General features: G+C 47.0%; 1 protein-coding gene across 1 annotated transcript in view; it reads left to right on the forward strand.

The window, feature by feature from the left end:
- Window positions 1–20,643, forward strand: part of LOC119399556 (chondroitin proteoglycan-2) — an 81,722-nt gene that overhangs the window by 46,169 nt on the left and 14,910 nt on the right. The window contains exons 2-5 of the mRNA XM_037666365.2: window positions 12,170–12,222; window positions 15,280–15,514; window positions 18,431–18,627; window positions 19,835–20,043. Of these exons, the coding sequence (XP_037522293.1) occupies window positions 12,170–12,222; window positions 15,280–15,514; window positions 18,431–18,627; window positions 19,835–20,043 (694 nt within the window). The remainder of the gene's footprint in view (window positions 1–12,169; window positions 12,223–15,279; window positions 15,515–18,430; window positions 18,628–19,834; window positions 20,044–20,643) is intronic.

Below are 20,643 nucleotides of genomic sequence, written 5' to 3' on the forward strand. Positions count from 1 at the left end.
TTCGGCGCATTGAAGTATAGTTATTCGCACAAGAGACCCGTAGCACATCCTCTCCAAGAGGAGGCTGCTACAATAGCACGATATCTGTGTTGAACTCGCATTTAGGCTCTTACTCGCAAGGTTTTGTCTGATGCAATAGCGCCATCTTTGTAGCATACTTTCTTTCGTTTTACAAATTTTTATATCCCCTGCGCCCCATTCACGCCATTATCATGATATTACTAACTATATCTAGGTTTATCTTATGTAATTTAGTGTGCATGATTTGAGGCGTCTATACAATCAACTCACTATCATCGAACGCACCATTGCTTTCACATTACACGATGTCTTTGCGCTCTTTGGCCACAGCTGGTCTTACGTCATTGAACACCAGATATCACAAAGTTTCCCAGCAACCCCAAGAGCAACCCCATCTCGTGCACGGTCGACCCATTTTTCTCTCAATTACAATCCATTTCGGCTACACTTAGTTTAAACTCTACCGAACTGACGTTTGAAATAGAATTACCGAAAATTAAAAAAATATATTTCAGTGTTTTCTCCCTTGAAATAGTCTCGGGATTGTTCTCCCTTATGACTTAAAGTTTGATTCGTCTGACAGTAACGGAAAGTGCGCAAGATAGAAGCTGCGAAAGTGAGAGCAAAGCAAGCCGTCGCAACCGTCGCCATCTTCGATACGAACACGGTCACATCTCAATCTGAAGCGGGCATGCACGAACCCATTTCGTCCATACTTTCCTCCTCTTTTCTTTTTATCGTGTAGTGGGTCATACCGATGCTCGGATGTTCGACCTGTTGGCGCCTATACGCGAGCATAGGTGTCTGCGCACATGGAGGGGGGCGGCGGGGGCTTCCGGTTGAGTTGAGCAAGTGTCGGCGTGTAGGCTAACGGTGTAGGTCAGCGGCGTGTCCGACGTGATCGGCATGCGTGACACTGGAGGCCGCGACGATGGGAGGGGGGCGGGGGGAGGGGCCCTAAGGCATGGGTGCACTGACGGGCAAGTTTTAGCGCGTGAGTGAGCACAGCGGGATCCCGCTCTGTGCTTTAGCTACGCCCCATCTCCCCCTGTTGTTCTTTTTTTACACACGTAGCGAGAATGTATTGGCGCCGCCTTGTTATTTGCAGGATCCGGCGAAAGAGAACGCGCGTTTGGAGGCGTGTCCTCTCTTGCTCATCACATTATCACATCCACCCTCGCGGTAGCTTTTCAACGGACGTTATTACATGAGAAGTGTACTCCACTAGCAAGGCGTCAATCGACTTAGGAACTGCGGCTATGACTGCACTTACATGCCACCTTAACCAGCACCTGGCTTTAAGAGGTTTAGGTGCTCTCATTACCATATTTGTGCGTTAGGGGGGCGTGCAGGGACGGCGGCGCCCCCCTCTACTCGCCTAAGAGGGGGGTGGGGCGCAAAATCTTCTCCATACATTGACTAAGAAAGGGAGGGGGGCGCTGCGATGAATCTTCGCCCCCTCCTCTCCTTCTCCTGATGGGGAACCCTGCGCACGCCTATGCTCATACTCATATCGAATGAGATCCTAGTACCCTTCTCGAAACGTTCCGATTCGCCATACTCGCCGTCTTAAGAAAGAATGAAAAACTGCAGTTCTACGCTTAAAATCTGCGCAATAGTTATGGTCTACTAATGCTCCATTATGACAAGCCACATGCTGACGGTCAATAAGCGCATTTTTTTACAGATTTGCCATTTTTGCCTATTCAAATAGTCGTCTCATGTGAATTCAATCTGTAGTTTTAGGTTGCTCAGTAGCAAACCCTCTCATTTTGCCGCAATTATTGAACGTGTATACAGAGAAATATTGCCAGACCAAGGATTTTGTGGCAGAAATAATTTTCAGTAAAGTTAGACTCGATTCCACGCGATCATACCTAGCTAGAAAGGCCATGTATAGACAACACTAAGTAGTACTGAATACGGCGACGGCCGGAACTAATGGTCCGGCAAAGTTAACCCATTAATCTCCCTTGCCCTAATGACTACACGGGATATAGCCTACGAAGCCACCGTGTTGTCTTTCTTATCCTAATGTCGAGGCTGAGACGTGGCTATCTTATCGATGGGCGCTGACAGAGGGGTGGGGGGTAAGCGATAGGGCGGAGGCTATTACGCGGCCTTCCGCAGTGTTATGTAAAATGCAGGCAGGTGCTTTCCACTTTTAATTGAATTGGCAACATGAGGCAGCTGAGAGACCGTTTTCCTTCTATAGGGTCACACATTCCAGTTTATGAGCAAGATCGTCCTTGACATTACCCTTACGACTTCGTGGGAAGCGTTCCAAGACCGAAATGCCTGCAGCGCGCATGTGTCGTGCGTGAACCGTTAAACCGTTTCGTCTTTATTAGGGCCCGCAATAAACACCGATGGCGTCATACGCAGGCCTTAGCCAAAACGGCAATTCGTTCTTTCGCAAAACTCTTGAAGATCTACGAGTGGCGACCACAAATGTGACGAAATATTTGAAGTTGTGTTTTACGTTATCGTCAAATATCGGCGACGTTTGCGACGGTTGATAAGAGACTAAATATGGAGCTTATGGTGCAAGGAAGCTGCAAGATGGTCTCTCTTTGGTATCACGCTCTTCCAGGTTGTTCCACGCAGATACGCAGTCGTTTTACATGTAAAAAATAACAAGACTAGATAAAATCATGATTACCTGTAACACAAACTTCCACAAACTTCCTATGTCATACTACAGCTGGGATCAGAGCAAAGAGAACTTTACACCGACCGAGGGGAGCCATGTACTATAGGCGTAGGAGTGGATGTGTACATTTCTACCCTTCTATTTGGTTTGCCATATTTGCATCCAGGTTATATATTCTGGGCGAATCTTCGCACAATAAAGCACGCACATTTACTTTTTTCCCAGTGACAATGGGCTCTGGCAAAGTCTACTCTCTGCACAAAACTCGCCACAAGTATCGAACCCTTCTCAAATGTTGCAGTCAATCCTACGTCAAAGAAGTCTTGTTTAATGAGATAGCGAGTACGACGAGACTAGTTGTGTACAGAACGTTCGCATTACGTACTTATTGCGTGTTATACGTAGATGTTGCGCGTTATGTGTACAATATACGTAAACTATTTGGTGATATTTTATGAATCTATGGGAAGGAGTGCACAGCGTGAATGCGTTTCATTGATTGATTGATTCATTATGGCAAAAAAAGTTATTACACTCCTGGACTTGGGTGGTACGATAGAACGGCCACGTGCTTTGAGAGCTTCTTCTGGAAACATGATGAACACATATATGACTCGAGAGTCGGTAATAATCTACCTTTTAACAAGCGCGTGCTAACTATATGTGCACAAACAGTAAAAAAAGAAAAGAGCAGATGACAAATATTTTCAGAAACCCCAACGGCCATGACTCACAATCCCCGCCGGAATTGTCTGGTCTACAACCAGAGCAGACAAGTTAGCAAACATTTGTAAAGATAGAAACCAAGCGCCCATGTATTTGCTGCAAAGTCGGAGGCAGGAGAAGCGGAGAAGGCACACAGTGACTCAGAACCGCCAGTTCCATTCGAAACACGTCGTTGCGCGTAAAGTACAAGACGGATGAAAGCAAAGTTGCCGAGAAGCGGAAAGGCCTGAAAATTTACTGAACAAAACTCGCTGTCTTTGGACGGAGTCAACCGGGAAAAAGAAGAGTACGGAGCCAAGGAAAAGACCACCCCCTCGTTATAGTGCAAAGAGACGGAATGCCGGCTAGTTTGAGTGCGGAGCTTCTTTACGGCTTGTGCGACCCCACGATCCCGGAACCCCGGCTGACCCTTATGTTTAAAGAGCGTACGCACGGCGGTCGTGCCGCGTTGCGGTGGAAGAACCACATTAACGCTGTCCGGCGGCTAAGCGCGAGCATGGCCAGCGCAGTGGTGACGCATGTGCTATAACGGATCTTCCATATGCACGGACCGTTATGTAAGCACGCGGCCAGCCAACAGAAAAAAAAGTGCCGCATTCCAGCTGCTTACATCACTATTCCGCTTGCCGTTGCTTCATTCTTTAACTGAATGATTTCATCGCCGAATTCATTTGCGGGTATGCTGTCAACATTCTTCGCTGGAGGAAAACATGTAAGTGAGCTAAGTGCATCATTATACCAGCAGAAAGATACAGCGCAGCATGTCGGCAATATTAGAGGTTGTGGGGACGCCGGCTGCACCTGCCTGTACCACTATTAGGTGCGAGCTGAGAGCGGCGGCCAAGGCAAAATCGGTTTGGGCCCTTCGGGTAGTAAAGGTTGTTTCTTGAATGGCTCTCACACTGTGCCGCCCCTGAGAGCCTCAGCTAGCCACTGGCTCTGAAGCCACGTCCTTAAGCCCACAATGTACACTACACGGGTGTACGCGTGAGGCGCACCCGTTTTCTGGATGTTGGCAGTTGTGGAATAGCAAGCACCCTGAGAATCGGTGAGAGTATTCTTTAAAAATCGAATGAAGATTACTACCTTGTCATGTGCGAGGGCTTTCTTTTTGGCCGGCACTTCTCGTCCTGCGCGCTCGACACTGCACTGCACAATATTCAGAAAATCTACAGCACGAGTACTGGCTGCACAAGGACCATACGCTGACAGATCTTCCATCACACGGGCGCTGCGCTCGGTGGTTCGAACGTAATATTTGCCTGCGAGTACCACGGTGTCTTGATTGCAAAACTTCTTATGGATGTGACGGATCGGGATGCAGCTTCGTGACTAAGTCGGCTGGACGTGGCGCCGTGGCCTCGAGCGGTACTGGCGATAAATCCCGTCTGAAGGTGGTGGCACTGTTGCCGGTGTTGAAGGGACTAGAACGCGTTTGGATACCTGTGACTGCGTGCGAAGCCAGTGCATAATTAGGAAGGAAATACATTTGACGCAAATGAAACAAGTAAAACAAAAATTTATTCTCATCACAACCGAATACTGCTTCTAGAGTGATTTGTGGGCTTTAATCGGGAAACTCTTTGCGAGCAATTGGAACGACGACTACACTATTCAATGCAAATCACGTTTTTGGAGTTCGCGAATACTTTCCGCGCTTAAATTGTTTCTGACGTTTCAGGGCGACAGTGCTGAGAAAGAGCTCAATTTTGTTTAATCAGCATTTGGGGCGCTGATGTTCCCATATATATATCCACGTTCATACCCGACACTGGTTATGATAACTTGTGTTTAGGTGCAGGACTCCGGACACCAAAGTAAAAGAATAACGTGATAAGGCAGTGCATTTCGGCCTAGACGCCAGGTGCCGGTGATGTCAGCGGCTCTCGCTTTCTGTGCTGGCAAAAAAAAGAGACCGACTTTTCCCTTACTGCCGCAACAATTCGCGCCGCGTAAGGCGCGTCTTCGTCAGGAACGTCTGTAGACATCTTGGCCTTGAGTGCGTCATCATGAGCGCCCGTCCAGAGTGCAATGGAAACATATTCCTATCGTAACATACAAGCAAGAATTCTTCCCTATTTAAGCATCAGTTCTCATACCTTCAATGGAGACATTGTCCGGGAAACGACAGAGTGAAAAAAATTAGGTTTTCCTTGGGACATCGATACACTCTTCATTATTTTGACAGGTACCTGTGTTTCAAAGCGTTCAGAAATATTATGCGATTATTTAGTGACTAAAGTTCTAAAAAAATCACAGCATATCCACGGAGTGAATGATGATGAGTGGGCGAAGCTGCGGAGGTTCATCGGTAAACCGTGAATCTTCCGTGAATTCTGCCCAGTACATCATCACCGACGTGAGATCGGGCGCGTTTATACTAAAGGTTCGGTGAGTTATGACGACTTGCAGCTCACTTTAATTTTACATGTACGCTGTGAATTTTTATTGTTTAGAAAACCATTGCTTTAGAAAACATCTGGCGTCTTTCGTTAAGCAGCTGGCGTCTTTTCGTTTTGCTTTAGAAACATCTGGCGTTCTTTCGTTTTGCTTTTAGAAAACATCTGGCGTCTTTCGTTGGTTTATTTCATCAATCAACGGCGTTTTGAACAAAAATTTTATTGTTTAATCACGCACAGGAGAAATCTCACCAGGCACTACCTTGGAGGTAAACAATGGCTGCTAATGGGAATGAGAGACAGAAGAAGTCGGCTTTTAGCTAACACTTACACTTCTACTAACGCTTCCTACTGGAACATGCCAATGGCTGCTAATGGGGAATGAGAGACAGAAGAATTCGGCTTTTAGTTCACGCGCACGCTGCGAATTTTTTATTGTTCAACAACGCACAGGAAAAATCTCCCACGGGCACCACCTTGGAGGTCAAGATCTGGTACTAGCGTTACGACTGGTTACGCACTACTACTACTACGACTACGAGGGACGAACGGGTGCCGCCTTAAGGAGCTTCGCCCCTAAAAATTACACCATCTCCCGCTAAAGGGGACCATGAGGCGATGTAAAGCCGGCGCACTTGCACGATCGCGTTCCGTTGGCGTTCGTTGGGCATGCTACCGACCTCGCGTCGTGGAACGCGAAGAGGAACGCTACGCACGTCGTGTCTTCCCTCTAGCCTGTCTGGTAATTCTCACAGGGCGAGCGGGGAACGCGGTCGACAAGCGCGCGAGGGAGGAGCGTAGGTGAGGAGAGAGAGGGGGAGGAGACGTGCATGCGCTGGCGTTCATCGTGGCGTTGCGCAGGAGAGGGGGAGGGGAGAGGAGGTGTGTGGAGCGGGGTTTGCGCATGCGCAGTAAGGGTGGTCACGCCGCACACCACCACCTCCACCGGATTGATGTCCGCCATAAGATGCTTCGCATCTAAAATGAAGTAATATTAAGAGAGCAGCATGGCGTGACCGTGCCAGCGAGATATTTTGGGAGAGATTTTGCGAAAATAGAGGTTCTCACTTCGATAAGGTCGCTGGCCTGGGCCGTTAAGTTCACGCCTTTGCATGATAAAGCCAAGCTAAAACTTTCACCTGTATCATAGCGGTGGATAGTAGGATAATATTGGCGACCTGGGTTTAGTTTGATGAACCTAACTCGGAACAAATGAGCGCATTCGGATTTTTACCATGTCAGAATGCGATTTCTGCCTTACCTGGAGCCAGGGACGTGTTCGATTAATAGTCACGATGCGTAATAAGCCGGTAGCATCGTACACGACACAGGTGAGACAAGGTGCCGACAACGCTGTGTGTCGTCTCATATGGTCTCAAGTCCTGCTATCGTGCGCCCATCAATCCTGCTGTGATAATTGAACGTTGTTGCTTGCTTTACTTCGTGTTCCGGTAAAATCACTTATGGCATGTACGCATTCAACCGTCTAGGGGGCATTTGGGGAGCTTGAAAGCACCTATAGGTCCTGCGCAGTCATTTTGGTCTCCAATAGCCGGTGACTTTTTTGTAGTTGATGTACTTCATTGCACGTCCACGTCCACACGCCGGGGACTCCATCTTGATGAAAAGAAGTCGCTTCAGCTATTGCCGGATAGACTTATACGACGAACCGTTGAACTGCAACCGTTAGGCAGCGCTTATTTTTGCAACCAAGAGTAAGGCCACGCGCAGTTCTCGATACCCACTTATGCAGCATTCGATAAATAACGCAGACGTCTTCTAGGTCACAAAAAGAGGCCGCAATAAATCAAAGCACTTTGCGCTTCGCTTTTGATTAAAGCGCAGTGCACTTCGCGAGCACCGGCGTTCCGGTTTCTCGCGGCGAAATATCCTTGAAGAAAAACCTTCTTACCAGTTTTGAGACCGGCTTTATCTATCAAACGGATGAGCGAAGGGAAAAAGAAGAAAAAAATACCGTTTGGTCCGAGCACACTTTTCCGTGATGCATGCCGTACTGACGACTCACCGTATAACGGGGGTCGCGGAATGCATAAAGGAGGAGCTCGTGTGGTCACTTGCCCTTGTGAAAAGGCCACTTCGCCTAGTAGGCACCGGTCATGTGCGAAGAAGGGACCACTTTTTGTTAATTTGTTTTCCAATGAGTAAGCGCGCAGGAAACGTCGAAAAATGACCCAGAGGCTCCAGCTCTGAACTCGTTTGTTAGAAAAGTTGTAAGAATAAGGAAGTGGCAAAGAAGGCTCCTATTTATTCGTTATTTAGCTTTCAACGAAGCCCACCAGTCGTCGAGTGTTTCAGTACTTTACACAATAGGATGGATGAAGACTTCGCTTTTCCTGACTCATCGTTGAAAACCGCAGTCGGAAACTGGCATTCGTAAAAAGGAAGGAACAGACACAGAAATCATCGCTTCAAGAATTAAAGGAAAAAAAAAACATAGAAAAGCTAAAACATATTTGGTGGATGATTAGTTGCGCGCGCTCAAACACAGTTGTAAATTTATGCTAGAAATTTACACCACCTACTGTTACCACTGCGAAACACTTAAAAATTATGCATATTGCTTTTACTGTTGACCATTAGAATGCGAGATCTTTAATTGGATGCCGTTCACGTATGATTAGTACTCTCGCTTTGGAGCTGTCGTTTGTGTTGTTGATCCGAAGCCAGATCAAGAAGCGTTCAGAGTTAATGAGCATCGCTGCAAAGCTTAGCGATAGGAGTATGACCTTAGAGGGACTGTCTATCGTCCATCATCGCCTTTCTGTTTTGTGGCGCAGTAGAAAGCATACCATCTAAAGTATCCAATCTTGCAGCGGTTTCCCTGCAAAGCTAGTAGAAATTTTCAAAACAGAATTTTATATCTGCTTTCTGTCATCGTCAATTGGCGTAGGGACACCCGCAACACTGGTTACTGCATGCGATGACAATCGTTGTGCTGGTGATAGTCGACAACTGGAACCACATGCAGTTTTTGCGGGCTTCATTAGGTTTTGTTTAATCATAAAACGATTACTGTAATGGTCGTTTAGAGCTCGTAAACTGTCAAATAAAGTATTATTACCAGAATTTATCCAGCTTTGTTTAGTTAGCCTGAAACCATCGCAGTCGAGCGGAAAACTTGGTGTATTCTAGCAACACTGGCACGCCGGCGTTGTGAAACGAACTGTAGCGCTTCCACTCATGCAAGACGCGCAACTCAAGCGAACGTGAGACGTGCTTCACAGAATAACAGAAGGTCCCCGCTCTTTTTCAGTTATGTTGAGGTAGAGTGTACTAGTATCTAGTTGAGGTGTTCTGTATTACACATGCGACATTACAGCCAACATGGATGCCATGCTCGCGTGGCTCGTGCTTCTGTGCCGTAGGCAGGCAGGTGAACGCGTCGACGCGTCGCCGGCAGGGGTCGCTCTTTTTGGAGGTGCACTGAGGGACGGGTGCGGAGCCTCGTTGCTTTTTGTTGTTGTTTGTTTTCTGACGTCATTTTCAAAAAGCGTGCGGCTGCATGCTCTTTAAAGTCATCGTTTCTTTTTTTTTCTTTTTCTCGCGCGGGTTGGGACAACACTGTGCGGTGCATGGACCCAACAGCGCCGTCAGGCTGACACGGACACATTTGATCGCAGGTTTGATACCGACCACCGTGATACCGACATAGTCTGAGGTGCTGCTGCATGGTCAGTTTTAATCGCGATTTGGCAAACCTCCGCGCCAAACTCGATCCGTATCGGCCCCGATCGCAATCAAAAGTGTCACCGGTGAAAGCAAGCTCGACGGCACGCAAAAGTTCGAGCCGTCGTGATGTCGGCCGTTATGACGGTGGCAATGATACACGGCAATGATACACGGTTTGTTGCTTTTGTTCCTGCAACATTGCTCGATCTGTTGCTCGTGTGCCTGCGACGCGCGAGTAAAGAATGGAGACGACATACGACCAGCCCGCCGGGCCACCGTTTCAGTGTTTTATATCAAAACAACCAAGTAGCTGTCAGGTGGAACGACGGCCAGCGTGTTGTCTTATACGTACAACGCTTAATCCAGGATGCGGTAGACATTGGACACGTCCTCATTAACGTATTAACATCTTTAGCGCGCATTAACTAATACTCCGCTCACCTAGCCAATTCGTTCAGCAGTTTCAATTCCAGAGTTCGTTACTGAACTCAGCTGACGTCTGGCCAGCGCTCAAGCGAGTCCAGTTTCCAAGACAGATTCTTGGGGAACACAGGAGGCTTATGTTCGAAATCGATCACAACAATACTTTGAAAATATTACGTGCGCCTCCAACGACCTGTGTATCCACCGTCGAACAGCCATCACCACGATGGCTCGAACTGCGTGCCGTCAAGCTTGCTTTCACACCGTTCCATAATACCGGCGTCACACGGAGTACTTTTGATCGCGATCGGTGCGGTACGGATCAAGATTGGCTCGGAGGCTGGCCAAATCGCGATTAGAACTGACCATGCAGCAGCACCTCAGACGATGTCGTCTTCAAACCTGCGACAAAATGTGCCCGTGTCAGCCCGTCGGCGCTGTCGGGTCCATGCTCTGCAGTGTTGTCCCTACCCGCGCAAAAAAAGAAAGAAAACAAAAATGACTAGAAAAGATGCAGCCGTTCCACGCGAAAAAGAAAAAATTAAGAAAAAAAAGAGGAAACGGAAGTGACACCAGAAAACGAATAACAACAAAAAGGAACGTGACTCCGCCCCCGTACCTCAGTGCACCTCCGAAAAGGGAGACCCCGCCGGCAGTGCCAGCGGTGCCTCCTTGAACGCGTGAGAAAAAAAAGCGAAAATTACTCTCTGACGCAAAGCGAAGCTGCCAAATGTGCGTAAAATACAATTTTAAGGTATACTTATCCGTTTTCGAGCAAAATACGTCTATCTGCGAGTTTTTTGCTCCTACCACTAAATTAGCCACACCGCTGTTTGGTCACGCTAGCGGTCATACTTTCACGACACTCAGAGCCAAATTAAAAATATAATTCTTCTCTTACTGGAGAAAAAGACGATCGTTGCCGCCGCTGTGACAAACAGGCTTCTTATTTTCACCACAATAAATTATTTTTCTCAGCGGTACACAGTCCCTTTAAAGTATGTAATGTATGGTACCACCAACACATGGGCTTTGCAACCCTTCTCTTGTCCTCTATTTACTTGTAAGCTGCTATATAACACTTCATCCGAACTGGGGCGGGGACACAGCACGCGACAGCTTTCTACTCGAAAACGCGCCATTCGATACTATAGCTAACAACACCCGCGCAGAATGCACGCAGTTGTGCCTATCACATCATCCCATTGGCCGCACCTGGGTTTTGCGCCATAAGACTTCCCAAATCATCATCGTCATAATCATGTAACTCATCACTATTCATAAAAGAAAAGTAATGAAAAGCATGACATCTACTTTCTGGCGATAAAGAAGCAGCTAATCCGAATGTGCTCTCCACCCAGTAATCACCATGGACAGGCGAGCATATTCGCAGTGCGGCCAAACCGGATGCGCGCGCCTGTCAGTGGTGATTACAGGACGGCGCGCATTATACCAGTGCGAAGGCTTGCCGCTGTTCGGGTTTCATTGGACGCCGATTATACATACTTTTATTGCGATAATAACAATAATTTATGCTCAACCATTTCTGGCGCATGCTCGGCCATGAATACTTAAAGAAGCTCAACATAAATTTTCAGCAAAGATAAACGGAAACACTAGAGATACACTGTGCCCAAAGAGTCAGTGTTACCAGTAGTGGACTTCGCGTTACCATTTATATTTGGTGCTGGGTTTCAGTATCTCTCCTGTCTTCACCTTTTTGTTTATCAGGGATTTTCGTCTGTGTACGCCTACCGACAGCCGCGATCTTAGATTAGTATTGAAACCAGCACTACACGGGAACATAGCGTACCAGCTGGCATAATGGAAAGAAAACAAAGTTCGGGCAATTTTATTAGGCCTCCGCACAAAACATAGGACTGTTGCCTCCTCTACGTAAAGCTCTGTCTGATGCTGCTTTCCTGTACGTAGGCCAATCTTTAGGGCAGTGATTAGACACCTCGGTGCCGTCTATTGACTCAAAACAGACGCAAGCACTTGGCGTAGCTCGCACGCAAAAGACTGCTGGTGTAACCTTTTAAAAAGCCCCAGTATTCTCGAATGAAGTGCTTTGGAGAAGCATAGTGTTGCCCCTTCGATCGAGTTGTTTTTAGAAAATTTTCTCATTTCATATACACACATGAAAGAAAACGTACATTTCGAGGTTTCTAACAGAGTAGTTGGACGGTGCAATGCGTGCGAGCAAGATAAATGAACATATCTGAAGAGTAATCTGAATACATTGCATCATGCGCAGGCTGGCTGCTGGTCTCCTCCGCCGGCTTGGTGATGTGCCTGGAGCCCGGGCTGGTAAGTGAAAGGCACAACGAAAAGATTGATTCGGTGCATGAGGTTCCGCGCATTTTAATGCACAAGAGTTCCATACATTGCAATGCCCAACGGGATCACTCACGCATGCAAGGGCAGAGGTCATTCCTAGAACATAAAATGGAAAAACAGAAGGAAAGGAGCCGAGGTGCGTCAGGTCAACATGACGCACAAACTTTCTGCTACTATGTGGGAGTACGCAGATACCTTGGAGCATTCACAGGGACACTTGGGGAACGCAGGGCCCCGCATGGAGAGCTGCGTACCCAGACATTTGGTGTGTAGCGTCACAACGGACCCGAGCTAACGGGGGGAAGGCTGGTTTCGAACCCCTCCTATGCGTAGGCGTTGGTGGCTGAGCCGTATCCGGGAAAAAAAAAATCGATCCTGGGGGTTCAGCTGAAGCCGGGTTATCGGAGCTTTATGGGCCTCTGGTTGAGGTAGCATAAACCTTTTCCTTCCCGTATGCGGCACTCCTGAGCTGACTCACACAAGGAAAATCGGCTATTCATTTCTCTTCAAACTTTTGCTTTACGATTTCCTTCCCCTGCCGTCGCTTCTTCCCTTCTCTGCTGTTTCTACTTCATTTTCATAGGCGGCTCGAGTTAGTCTTGCATATGCGGCCTCTGGGGTATATTACTAAGGTGAAAGCTTTAAGTGGCTCATGAGAAGTGGGATGTCACCGCCGGTGGTGTGCATTGTCGGCGACAACACATATGGTACCAAAAGTGCCAGGTGACCCGCGTGGCACTAACTCCGCGTTAACTTGGTTAACTTGGCGGCGTGCGCGTGGTTGAAAAAAAATAGAAAGCGGAGCTCGTGTGACTCACACCATGACGTCACCGACGTAACGGAAGGTGCGCGTTAGCTTTGTTCACGTGGACCTTGCGGCGTGCGCGTCGTTAAAAAAATCACAAAAAACACCCACGCTCGTGTACCTCTCATGTAGTGTTTACGAAAGCGTGAGACCGGGGCAACAAAGAAGCTAAAGAAAACGATCTTCTACCTATTCTTTTTTTCTTTACTTCTCCTTAGGCAAGCGCATAAAGGACCCCTACGAATTATTATTATTATTATTATTATTATTATTATTATTATTATTATTATTATTATTATTATTATTATTATTATTAGCATCTCTTGCTTTGCACCTACTAACCGATGGTCGATTATGCAGCGCTACCGTAACAAAGATGAGAAAAGCTTAAGCAACCATGTCGTTGCTTGAGCTTTTCATAACTAGAATTGTATCAACAGTTGTTTAACGACGACCAGCGGCACAAGAACGAAATCAAGCTGGTGTGGTTATGACATAAGCGTGGAGCACCAGACGGACAGATAAAGTACATCGACGAGTTGCAGGTAGGCTTTATCTTTTCGTAAGAACGTACCGAGAATAGATCGGGAACATTAAGCATCTTCAACACACACAGACGAAGTCACCCGTAGTACGCGAAGTCCATTCACAGTACATTCTGACGGCTTCCATAACTGCAGGTAACCTACTGCACCAAGCCTTCCAGTAATGTTATGACGGGGCTGACTGCATCGACGTAAATGCTATTTGACACGGCCCTGACTCACGTGAAAGCGTTCCGACCCGTGTAACCCGAAGGCACGCTAAACGACCTGCGCACATTGAATGGTTACACCTGCGCCATGAAGGTGCGTTATGTCAAACCGGCCTTTCGCAACACGGTTGGCAGTGAGGCATCCGAGAAGATTGCTGTTCTGCATGAGGCGACCGGTAATGCTCCGCCTTGTGCGACTCGCGCAGGTGTGGCCGTGTGCAACGCAGCAGTCTTCCAGCCGATGCTGCAGCGTGTATTGGACGCCGGGTCACGGAATGTAGTACGCGCCGGAAAGAAAGGGCCGCATTCCTTCTAGACAGGTTGTGGCCAAGTTACACCGAGCGTACATTACAGCAATCTGGTCCTTCGGCAGCGTAGCAGGCCAGCCTTCTCGTGTGTGCCTGTGAATGATTCATTCATCCTTTCTGTTTACGATGGACGTAAGGAAAACCCGCGTGTGGTGTTTGTGTTCTGGTCATTATGGAACATGTCCCATCCCTTAGCACCGGCATGTTGACTGACAAATTCTGAGGCATAGTAGTAGAGAAAGCTTTTGAAGGCAGGTTGTTATCAAAGCTTGCATATTTGATACCACCCGTCTTCGTCTGTGTAACTAGAGTGATACTGCTATGTGATGACGTAAAACCCACATCAAGAATGTGTCTGTTACGAACAGTGCTGAGAAACACGTCAGAAGCTGTGAAATGGAAGGCTGTTATTGCATATTTCTGTGTAGTTGACAAAAATTTATAAAAATTCCTATTGTACAGGAGAGTACAAATATACGTATTCGGGCTAAATATTTCATATGCTGATGAAATGTGAACGCGTTACATATGCTATGAGGTGAAATTATGACTTCATATTCTACTATGGCATACATAAGTAAGAAAATGTGCTGGGGAATGAAATAAATAAGTTGACTAACTATTCCTCTGGATTGAGCTTCTATTCGGTTGAATATCAGGCCTTTTTTGATTTTGTAATTTTTTCATATTGTTTCCGCTAATTTCTGCGCTAGAAATGCTTATAACGATGTTGTGCCTCAAGACAAAGCCATTAACACACAAGGAAACTGGCTGATGCAGTTAGTTTTTCAGGAAAGTCGTAACGGCCCGTGCGCCACTGACTTCTATATTAAGCACGACCCTCCAAGTACCTTTCCTGGCGATAATCGATAGCGATGGATTTAAGCCCGTTGGGCCTATGTATAACCAACGTTTGGAGAAAGCTGGTACCGATGGCGGGCAATCGGCCGACTTCCTTGACTACATGCCAATTCTAGAAGGAAAAGTCACGAATGGTCTGTGGGCAATGTTTCATAGTTTCAACTAAACACAAAAAGTATCGGCTTTCTTCGAGTCATTGTCATATGGCGACCGGCTGTTGTGCTGGTTAAACATGTAAGTATTCTATGTCGTCCCAAATTTTCACTACACTTCTAAACTTCCTGCTTGCTGCCTCGCAGTCGGGAGGCCTGTGTGAGGGCCGGCCGGACTCGGTGTTCGCCGACAGCGACGGCCATGGCTTCGTGGCGTGCCGAGGAGGCGCGGCGCACCGGCTGCGTTGCCCGCCGCGACAGCAGTTCCACGCGGGCTACTGCCGCCGACCCAGGGCGGACGTGGAGGCCCAGAGGTGCTCCGAGCCGGACGGCGTCTATCCGGACTACGGCTCCGGATGTCGCCGCTTCTTCTTCTGCCGGGGTACTCGTCTCTGTTACCCATATACTTTCCCCTATAATAGAAAAAGGGAAGGAGAGTGGGGAAAAGGGAGGGAGGCTAATTGGATTTGTCCAGTTTGTTACCCTACACCTGGGGAAGGTAACAAAGGAGTAATAGAGAGAGAGAGAGAGAGAGAGAGAGAGAAAGAACAGGCATACGTACATCTAGATAATTCACAAGTATGGGGCAGCGCTGTCCGGCAGCTCAGTCACTCGTTTTTCATTTATTCACCAATGTGTGCACAAGATTTTTTTATGGGTTGTTGGAATCCCCCTTTTTTGAAACTGTCAAAAATTGGCAATGCAGTGAATTTTGATGTCCTACAACATTTACATATGAACAACTGCGCGTAACTTGATAAGGAAAAGACTAGTTAACAAGTTTTCGTTAATTAACCTTTTAGCTAGACTAACTTTGTCAGAGGCAGACTACTTCCGACTTGATGTATAGCAAAACTGTATTGATGGTGCCTAGGGATATAGCAACATTATGGTTTATATTACCTAAAAGACATTTTAACAGCGTAACATGAATAGGAAAGCTAGTGAAATCTTCACTCTCGTAGCAAGAACAAGACGTAGATGAGGCGACCTATTGTCGCTGCCCGCGCGCACGTAAATAAGTAGCCTATGAATCAGCTCCTTTTACCGTGGGGATCCCCCCGGTCAAACGGGCTTATTGATAGGTTACTTACTTTGGCCGAGGGGACCGTGGAGATCCCAGCGTGTACGTGCGCGCAACAGCACAACACACCACGTACGATGCCAATTCACACAGAAGCAGGCACACTACATAAGGATATAAAATGATGCATAGTACTCGTAAGCAGCACCTATTAATGGAGTGATAGAATCGAGATTGAGGATAGCATGAAGTTCAGTTTATCCGATTTCTTTGCACGGACGTTGCGAACATTCAAATGACGCTTCCAGATGTCCTCTGGCGTGGGTACGTGTCGGGGTGTGGCGCATAGCACTGAAGCGTTGAATATATGCATCCTTCTTGCGACAAGAGCTCTCCTGGCTATCTGCGCCAGCGTTCAGATAAATGCTTACGTGCTGTTTTGGCAGCTGTTGGATAAAAGAAGAGCGTTTGCTCAAACTTGAAGTGCTGCACCGAAGTAAAGTACCAAGCGTCGCATAAAATTTGTTTTTGTGTTCAAACGGTCAGTGTTTCTTTTCGATGATTTGACAACTTTCAGTTATTTCGGTTAGTGGAATAATTTTAATATAGTAATTTAACGAGAATATCCACGTAGACGCAAGTGCGTGGACATACGACATGACTGTCTGCACGGTGATGGACACGCTGGTTGCGACAAAAAACGCTGTCCTAAGTGACGGCGCCGTTGTATACAATGCTTCTGAGAGATGGGTCGCCAACTCCCAGCTTGTTCATTTGAAACACGCCCGATAACATTACACCACCAGACCGTCGCCAGGTGCATCGACAACGCAATCTAATGTCTTACGTCACTTAAGTTCAAATATCGCAGGGTAAGCTTTACGAAAGAAATAAGGCCACGAGGGAAGCGCTTGTAATTGTTCGAGCCTGATTAATACGTGAGTACAACCAATAGGGACCGCAGTCTCGCATCTTATTTACCTCTAGTGCATGCACGCAAGTGCGGCGAACTTGAGCCTGTTTTTTTGGCAAACACCGTCTACAAGCAGTTTTTAAGCATACCTTGTTATGGATGGCTTGTATTACCAGAGAGTTACTACGGTAAAGGCGAAAGCCATGTCAGAATTTATATCCAAAACTAAACTAGATTCAAGAATTTATTATGCTGCTTTGCTGACAAATACCACCTTCGCATCTCTCTTAGTGATGATTCTCCTTGCCTCTTTCAATTTTATCGTTGCGTAGTCCAGAGCACGAAAACTCATGCCGGCCTCTCAACACAACTATCTGTGTAGCGGTTACAGTGCTCGATCGGCTGCTGACCCGAAGGTTGCGGGTTCGATCGCGGCCGCGGCGGTCGCATTTCAATGGAGGGGAAATGATATCGATAGATGATGATGATGATGATGATGCGAACTTTATTGGGGTCCAGAGAAGACGCAGGGGAGACCCCGCGCCACCCGGCTAGTCCCACGTAGGGACCGCCAAGCCGAAATTTCCGGAGCGCTCTACTATATAAGGCGTGGCTCGTAAAAATATCGTGGTTCTGGCGCGTTAAACCCCAGACATTAATAAAACAATTATCTGACCTAGTAGGAGTCCGTTCATGCTTATGAAGTGCGAAAAATACGGGGACGAAGCAGAGATGCACACATGACAAGAGCTTTCTACTACTAGAGTGGTTAGTTGGGCCACTTGGCAGAATTTCATTCAAAACGAGAAATGGTGCGAACCCCAGGACAACGGTACTGTGGTTTGCGCTATTTCTTCTTTTCCATGAGCTTTCTAACGACTGGTTTTATTGCTGGAAAACTCAGGCTTTTATCCAAACATAACTGCGCAAAGCATTTCTTGTACAACATCAGCTCACGTAGGAAAACACGTGAGGTGACATAACATTGACAAAACTGCGAACAGTAGTGGCGACTCTTTGTGTGACATGACATTCGAACGATGACTTACACGGTTATCTTTGTACCGCGTTACAAAGCGCTTGTCCTGTGCGTATCCTGTGCGCTTGTCCTGTGCTTTGTCCCCATGTTTTTCGCGCTTCATAAGCTTGAACTGGCCTGTCAGCCTTAATTTGGTTTGTCTTGTACTGTGCCGTGCGTAACTACGCGCTAGAGGTTCTTTCTGGTAATGTGTTTATAAGCAGTTTACGAACGTTCGCTAAGACGCCACCCTGGCTTCTGTAATGGCTTGCTACATTACTTCAAACCTTGCAGTGCTACACAGTTGTGTTCACCCTAATGAAGTCGCAACCTAATCTGACAGGTGGCCGAAAGACGTCCCTCACCTGTCCGGACTCGCTTCTCTTCGACTGGCGGCTGGGCCGCTGCCGTCAGGCCGCGAAAGTGGCCTGCCCCAAACTGCGCTGCGACGCGGACGGCGTGTTCGCTGACCGCGTGGGCGGATGCAGGCGGTACTTCCGGTGCCAGGATGGAGAAAGGGAGGAAGCACTCTGCCCACAGGTAAAACACGCTTTTTTTTTTTAAACGGAGAAGCTGTTGCCATTCGCCGTTGTTTGTGTGGTATCAGCAGAAAACTACTCAAGTGGGTAGGGTAGAGCAGATCCTTGAAACTCTGGCACACACCCACGCTGGGGGATTGGCCAAGAACCGGATAGTTTCTAAAATATAATTCTTAAAGTAAAGCTAAAATTTTTTATATTTAAGATGAAAGAAGTAAAAATGAAATAAGAAATATTAAGAATAGAATAATAGAATATGCGCTACAGGAATTGGCCAAGCCCCACTACCGTGTACAGCAGGTGCGAGTGTCAAACGAAAATGAACACGTGAAAGAGAAAGATAGAGAAAGAAAGAGATAGAGATAAAGAGAAAGGCATACGGAGCAGGACGAATATTCGTAAAGCTTAAAGGTTATTTGTCACTGGCTACACCACTTTCGCTATAATATGCCATCCTCTACTACGATTGCTTGGAATTTATTCATAGAGGCATTGATAGCTTGACGTGAATTATAAATACAGGCTCTCTTCTTATATAAAGAGTAGATTATGCTTATTGAGACGATAACATTTATTGTGAAGTCCCATGTTTTCCTTGCTGCTTAGTGACACGTTCTTCTTTACAAATGCCGGGCAGAGCGCAACTATGATTATGCTTAAAAACAGAATTAGTAGGTTACAAGTATGAGCTCTACCGACTTGAACATATTGTTTGATGTTAACCGAAACAACAAAAGAAATGAAAATGTTGTACACCTAGGAAATTCTATCTTATCCTTATTTGAACGAATTTGATGCTAATATTCCATGGCAAGCACAAAGGAATAATGAATGGTCGGGCAGAGCATCAGTTTTCTTCACGGCATGTTTTCAATCTGTTGCATCATCCAACGATATCTTGACGAGGATAAATGGGTGCTCAGAGCCGCGTTCATTAATCTGCACCATGCGTGACATGATCTAGATAGAGGGTGCAGTAAAAAAGAAAGAAAAAAAAGCAGCAGCAGCAGTTTACTGATGGCACAAGGACTGGCTTGCGTGGTAGTTACAGTCTTTCACCGATAACCTCTCCCGCTGTCCATCAACTGCAGGACCAGTTGTTTCGAAAAACAAAAGCAGCAGCACGTTGATGGCAGCAAGGATCGGGTGGCGCGGCGGTTGAATGTTTTGCATCGATAACCTCTCGCGTTTCTGTCCATCAACCGCAGGGTCAGCTGTTCGGAGCAGGTCGCTGCCAGAACTCGACGAGCGTCGAGTGCGAGGGTGACAACGGGTGCGCCAGTCTGCCGGACGCCTTCTATCCGGCTCCGGGCTGCTCCCAGTTCGTGCTCTGCGTGGCCGGCAACGTGCGGGAGTTCTCGTGCCCCTCCGACCTCATCTTCAGCCGCAAGCAGCTCGCCTGCGACTACCCCCGCAAGTAGGCGACCCCTCGCCGATTGCCTCACGTCGAACTCGGGGTGGATCAGATAGGAGAGCGAGCGAAGATGAATATATTTGCTTTATTACGAGGAGACATCTGGGATGAGTGAAGGCGTCCATTGTAAGACTGACACTGAATAGTCGGCCATAAACATGAAAAGCAAGTTAGAAGAGTGGCGGCTTGGGGTGGGTCATGACAAGAGCTATAGCGCAAAACTGGAGAGTTCATGTCACTTTCTTGAAAAGCATGCTAACGTTGTTATGAAATTCTGCATAACTGTAATATTCGAGATGCAAAATCCGGCAGAAGGTGAACAGAGTGCTAAGTTATCAAAATTCTATCCCATAATCCATCTATTCCATAAACTGTATTAGCTGTGCACTGGCGCACATTTGAATTCGCTGTAATGTATGCTAAACACGTTTGACTGCTCACTAAATTCTGTTTAATCTAATGATATGTAGCTTCAATTTACACTGCTATGTTTTTTCGGTGTAATCTCTTGTGAGGCGAAAGTAACCGCTTTCGCTTAATAGATCAAGCTTAATAAAGTTCGGGGAAGTCACGACATAAACTTTTTGTGTGCACCGGCCAAGT

The sequence above is a fragment of the Rhipicephalus sanguineus genome, chromosome 7, assembly GCF_013339695.2.
Source record: "Rhipicephalus sanguineus isolate Rsan-2018 chromosome 7, BIME_Rsan_1.4, whole genome shotgun sequence".
NCBI classification, from domain to species: domain Eukaryota; kingdom Metazoa; phylum Arthropoda; class Arachnida; order Ixodida; family Ixodidae; genus Rhipicephalus; species Rhipicephalus sanguineus.